The sequence below is a fragment of the Amblyomma americanum genome, chromosome 1 (assembly GCF_052857255.1).
Source record: "Amblyomma americanum isolate KBUSLIRL-KWMA chromosome 1, ASM5285725v1, whole genome shotgun sequence".
Classification (NCBI taxonomy): Eukaryota; Metazoa; Arthropoda; class Arachnida; order Ixodida; family Ixodidae; genus Amblyomma; species Amblyomma americanum.
Window position 1 is genome coordinate 397,772,469 of NC_135497.1, and position 6,000 is coordinate 397,778,468.

The 6,000-nt window shown below is 47.5% G+C and overlaps 1 protein-coding gene across 4 annotated transcripts in view; it reads left to right on the top strand.

Moving 5' to 3' along the window:
• The window catches only part of LOC144102110 (uncharacterized), a 59,552-nt gene extending 54,994 nt beyond the window's left edge, over window positions 1–4,558 (top strand). For all 4 annotated transcript variants that reach the window (XM_077635408.1, XM_077635401.1, XM_077635423.1 and 1 more), the window contains 2 exons: window positions 3,169–3,276; window positions 4,389–4,558. In XM_077635408.1, coding sequence (XP_077491534.1) covers window positions 3,169–3,276; window positions 4,389–4,429 — 149 coding nt within the window. In that variant the 3' untranslated portion in view covers window positions 4,430–4,558. The remainder of the gene's footprint in view (window positions 1–3,168; window positions 3,277–4,388) is intronic.
• Window positions 4,559–6,000: the final 1,442 nt, after the last annotated feature.

A 6,000-nucleotide genomic window follows, 5' to 3' on the forward strand; every position in this document is an offset into this window, starting at 1 on the left:
AGCCACCCAAAATTCGCTTTTGGTGGCTTCTAAACGTCAGATTTCGTATTTAACGAGGTGATTTTACGAAGGAAATGGAGTTTCCACGTAGGCCGTGGCAGCGGAATTCAGTAGTTATTTCAGTTATTTTTGGTAATGTCAGTAACTAAATTTTTCATTTCATAACACAGCTGATCAAAGAAGCCAAGAGAAAATCTGTTAGCAAGTTGCTTTTCTGCTGCAGTCGGTGCTTCAAGGTGAGCACTAAGGGGCCTGCAATTCGCGGAATTTCGTGCTGTTACTGCGACTTCACCCACGACGAAGCGCACCTGCAGACTACATTTCACAGCCGCATATATATTGCCCACGTCAAGAATTTTGTCTGGCCAAACTACGGCGGGGAAGCGGCGCGTGTTTCTTCGAATTCACTACGTGGAACCAAGGAAAGAATAGCTTTCAGCTTCGGCCAAGATCTACACGGACTAAAAGGTCCACCCCGACCACCTTGCCTTCTCGTACCGCAGGTGTAGAGCGCACGTAAGCTTATCAATACATAGATGAAATCGAAGCAGTGAACATCTATAGCGACGCACAGCTAGAAGCCGCCGTACCCGGCACAGACAATGCTAGGTGCCAGCCAGAGTAGGCCAGTTATGCAGCAAACTGACCACGTGTCCAAACGCAGCCAACAGGCGTGATGCAATGCACGTGGTACTGCCACAACCCTAGAATTGGTGCTCGCGTATCTTTGAGATTAAAGCAGTTCCGGAACTGGGGCCGCATCCCCAGACCAAGTTTTCCAACTGTCCGTTTCTAAAAACGTTGGTATCGACAAGTCTCTTCGCTTCATGCCGGTGTATCAGCGGCGGCGGCGGCGGGCCTGCCGTCGACATCGTACGTCTCGTCGCCAAGAATACTGCTTCATGGTGTTTCGATTTCATTCCGCAGTGAGAGAGAGAGAGAGATAAAACATTTATTATTTCATTGAAGTGTTCTACGAGTCAAGTAGGCGGACTCCTCAGTTCAGGACTCCGGTGGCTTGGGCGGATGCTTGGACCAGTCTGATGATGCGACACTGGTCCTCCAGACCATTGCTGGTCAGGGCAGGGCTGCCTCCCACTGCTCGTATGATGTCTGTAATGTTTTTAGATGAGGTGGTTTTTGGGACAATTCCAGGAAACGTGAAACAGCGTAGGCTTTTCGCCGCGCCATGGACAGAAGGGGCGGTATTTGGAAGGGTGAATGAAGCTGTACAAGTGCAGGTTAGGGAAGGTATTCGTTTGTATTCGCCTCCAAAATGTGGCGTCTTCTTTGGTGAGTTTAATATGGAGAGGGGGATATATTCTATGATCTAATCTAAGCATCTCCAGCCGTTCCCTATAGTTTGATGGTAGAGGTTTGAGGTACGGGCAAGGATACGCTCGGTTTGTTATCTCACGAGCTAGATCGTTTGCCGCCTCGTTGCCTTCAAGACCTGAATGGCCTGGGGTCCAAGTAATGTTATGGGGCGGTGAAGTGTACGTGAGAAGCCCGACGGTATGAGTAGAGCCGCTGTCATTTTTGGGACTCTCCCTGTGAAGTAGTATTGACAGGCTCGCTTCGAGTCAGTTATTATGTGAGCTGATTTGTCCGCCAGATCACAGTGCCTTATGGCAAGCGCGATGGTGGAGGCTTCCGCCACGGTAGGATCCTCAGCCCGGAGTGAAGCACTCGTCAGTAGTTGAAAATTGTGGTCAAGGGCGTCTGCAACAAATATGCTCGGTTCAGTGTACGCCGCCACGTCTACATAGACTGCTTTGCGATCTGACTCTAGACGCCGGTGTAGATGAGTGACCCTAGCCTCCCGTCTGCCTTTGTGGATTTCTGGATGCATATGTTTTGGGAGCGGAGCCACCGAGATCTGTCTTCTTATGGTAGGTCATTCCGTAGTCCCCACCGTGTGTACTGACGAGGAACCATAAAAGCAAGGCTTTCGTAGAAACAGCATCATCGTAATCTCGCGTCCGCCAGAGAAACAGCGCTGACTCGTTCACAGCTAATCTCTAGGGGCGCCCGCGCGCACTTCCTCTTGAGAGCAGCCGTGGTTCGCTCTTGGCAGGAGTGCGGTTGAGACGTATCGTCTGAGCTGCAGAAGCCGCGTTGATGTCACACTTTGACCTTATGACACCCTGCCTAATGTACTGGTCCATATTACGATGTTATCGCGCGTTCATGCTAGGCTCAGTGTAAGCACCATATTTCTGGCGAGCGCTCGCAACAAGACTCCCAAGCACGGCACGAGACGGCAAAACGCCAACTGTGCAGTCACATCCAGCCTGTGTGGGGCGCTGCTGAGAGCAGCCGTGACGTCACGTCCGCAAACTCGTAGCACGGAGGACACTGAATGAGGCCCAACGGCCACTCACAAAACGGTAAAAATATAGCCACCAGCTGAAAACAAACCGGAATGAAGACTCAGCGCATAAAAGGGCAATAGACTTTTAATGCGAATTGGGCGTCCCTCATAGCTGGAGTCGCTTTGTGATATTAAACCCCCCTAAACAATAATGCAAATTGGGTGCTTTCTATTTATATTAAGGTTCAAACGACACGTCTCATCGCGCACTGTGCATCCGCCTCCGTTAATTCTCGCCGGATTAGGAATTCTCAATGATCCTACCTCTTTGCTCTATGCCATACTTCAAAGAATCATTGTGTTATAATGTAGAGCAATACTATCCGCACTCTGTAAACTATGAAATAACAACCGCAAAACCACAGCACAACATAAGCACTGACGAAACATCCCGCCGTGATGTTTCTTTCGAGCTTCATCCACCTGCTTTATTTTAGAAGCCATTTAAGCATTTCAGGGGTACTGTAAATAAGCAACATTATTTCTTGTCGTACACTAAGCATGTTGTTCCGAAGTAAACAGTGAACTAACTGAAAGTTGCTTGAGATATGTTGCGATCGGTTAAAGTAACATAAGGGCACCACTGTTGCTCTTTCTGCCGTCGTCGCTGGGTGCTTCCTCAACTGCTGTTAGCAGCTTTTTGGCCAGTATCCCCTCTCCTCCTTACTGTGCATTTAAATCGAGAGAGAGAGAAATAAATTTTCCACATCGTCACATTCATTCCAAATCACTACCGAGAGTTCTTGCTTTCGCGAAACTTTGCGGGGCATTCATGCACCAATTGCTCTTTCCAGGATGCGAAGAAGACTACTGCGATGAAGAATGCAACAAAAAGTACGGTTACGAGAAGCAAGTTGCAGGAGCGTGCGATGGCTTCAACTGCGTGTGCTCCTGGTACATAGGTAATTCGAACTTCTTGCTTGCCTGGGAGCGTCGGTCACCCTTTGAGTTCGGGAGACGCACTGACTGGGTGTGCTAAAGGAGTTCATATGCTTCTTCAAGAAACCTCTGATGGCTGCACACACTAATGAGCTTGGCAACCTCATTGTGAGGTGCTCAACGTGCCCCACTATTGCCTTTGACTTGACCGGCCCTTCAAGTACTATAGCTTCTCCAGCACTGCTTACTACCGAGCCAGCTTATTAATATACCCGCAGTGATCCCTTTCATGGGGATACTGGTGTCATACGCACCTAGTAGGGACAAAAAACGCAACGGTCAGGTTAGAAAACTCGTCGTGCGTTTTTGTGCGTAAAGTTGGCTTGTGAATGTTTTGTTTTCGTTCGCCGGCCACGTACGTTGTCAAAACGATAGTTTGCTGCCGAAGTCCCTGAAGACAGTGAACGAGCAATTTTCTGAATTTATCTTAAGTGGTAATTTTTTCTGGCTGCGAAACTGCTGCATTAAAGATTTCTTAGCAAGCCTCTGGTTTCTTTAGGAAGCCATTGTTAACCCGTAATCGAGCTTCAAAATTTCTCTGACGTTCCTAGTGTCAAACAAGTACCGCAGGTTTGGTTTGTCGAGCCCATGAAAGGCGGGTTGGTCGCATGGTTTTAGCATGACCTTCCTGTTCAATCACGGAAAGTTGTCTCTTTACAAAGATAGGGTTGTGCGGCACTCGGTGAATGAAATAAATATATTCCGCCATGCTTGGGCCGGCAAACGGCCGCAACCAATGCTGCTGAGGGCTCATTCTTCCATCATTTTCATTTTTTTTTCTTGTAGCGCTCCGGGTAAGACACGAATGCAAAGATTTGACGCTAATATGTGTAACGAAACGCCTGCTAGGTATTGACGACTGCCAGCGGCTGACATTTTGAGGGGCAGTATTGGCATAAGCACAACTTTAGTTACTGCTTCTAACGACGAGAAAAGCATGGTCAATGTGGGGGAGGGGTGGAGTATATTTATGGAAAAGTGAGCTCCCATGCTTCGTCTGAGCCGGAAACTGCTTACTTCTGTTTTGCTGAACATGTATATCTACTAAGCATTGCTTTTGTTCATTTTTTCTCAGGTTACTCAGTTCACAAGCATCCCCTGCCACCGTACGGATAATGTCAAGTTAGATGAAGTTAGGGGAAGCACGCGCATCGCTTCGGCGCTCTTGTAGCTTCTTGCGCTACTGGGCGGCCAGTTGACAGGGCGCGCACCCACCATGAATAATAAGATATAAATAAATGTGATCGGCGCTTTCTGTGGTTCTCTCACCTTGCCGCAGCTTGCGTTTCAGACATGTCTTATTCAAATAGGTTCCATATATGAAAAGTTGTATGCATTCGTCGTTAGTCATGTGCACATTGCTGAAGTTTAATTAACGATTCAAGACTTCAGGTAAAATGTTAGTACTATTAACATGAGATGGCATCATAACCATCATCTGCCGGCGTGGTATACTTCAGTGGTTGTGGTGCTCGGCTGCTGACCCGAAAGACACGGGCTCTATTCAGACCGCGGCGGTCGCCTATCGATGGACCCGAAATGCTAAAGGACCATGTACTGTGCTATGTCAGTCCACGTTGAAGAAACTCAGGTGGTCAAATTATCCGGAGCCCTCCACTACGGCGTCTCTCATAGCCTGAGTTGTTTTCGGAGTTCATCCCTCTAAAATTAATAATAGCCATCATCATCATCAGCCTTAAAACTCCCACTGCAGGGAAAATGCCTCTGCCATATCTCTCCATTAACCCCTGTCCTGTGCCCCCAGCTGCGGAACTTCTTTATCTCATCCCCCCTGTTACGCTTGCCCTCTCTTGGAATCAAGTCCTACTCTTAACGACATCGGTTATCTTGCCTTCCCATTCCATCGCATGCCCTGGCCAAGCTCATTTCTTCATCTTGATTTCGGCTAGGGATGCCATTAACCTATCTTTGTTCCATGACCCCATCTTCCTGTGTCTTAACGTCACACTTATCATTTTCCTTTCCATAGCTCGCTGCGTTGTCCTTAACTGAAGTGGAACACTTTTCGTTAGCCTCCACGTTTCTATCGCATAGGAGAGTATACCGGTAAGACACAGCTAATATACAAATCAGATACATAAACAAAATAGCAAAACTCCAGATCATTTCGTCACCTAGGGATCCAGAAAGAAGTGCGCGTATCCGAAATGTGCGTTGTTTCACTCGGAGATATAGCTTCTACACTGCATGATCTTATAGCACGCCTGCGGCATATCTGTGAGCTGGCAATTTGGTTCGAGAAAAAAACTGAACGGTTGTGGTTGTGCACAGGTTTGAGGGTGTTATAAAGTTTTACTCGCAAGAATGCAATTTAATGGCATGTGTCATTTATATATCTTGGTGCTACGCAAACCACCTAAAAATTAAAACGAAGGATGGGATGAGGAATTTAATGTAAATTTGATGCAATGTAAAGCGGGTAACAATTCTGTTATCATGACTGTAATTCTCGTGAGCGTGTCGCTATAATCTCGTGGCTGAAAGTGTTCCCTGTATAACAATGCAGATTGTGCACTTGGAAGAAGCCGACGGCCACAGTCTTGGTAGCACGAGAACGAGGTGGCTGCAGTGCAGTGGAAAGAAGGTTCCCTCTTGGCTTACAATATTTCAAAGGTCATGCAATCACACTACAGCAAGGCTGGTTACGCAAATCGCGCGCCATAGTT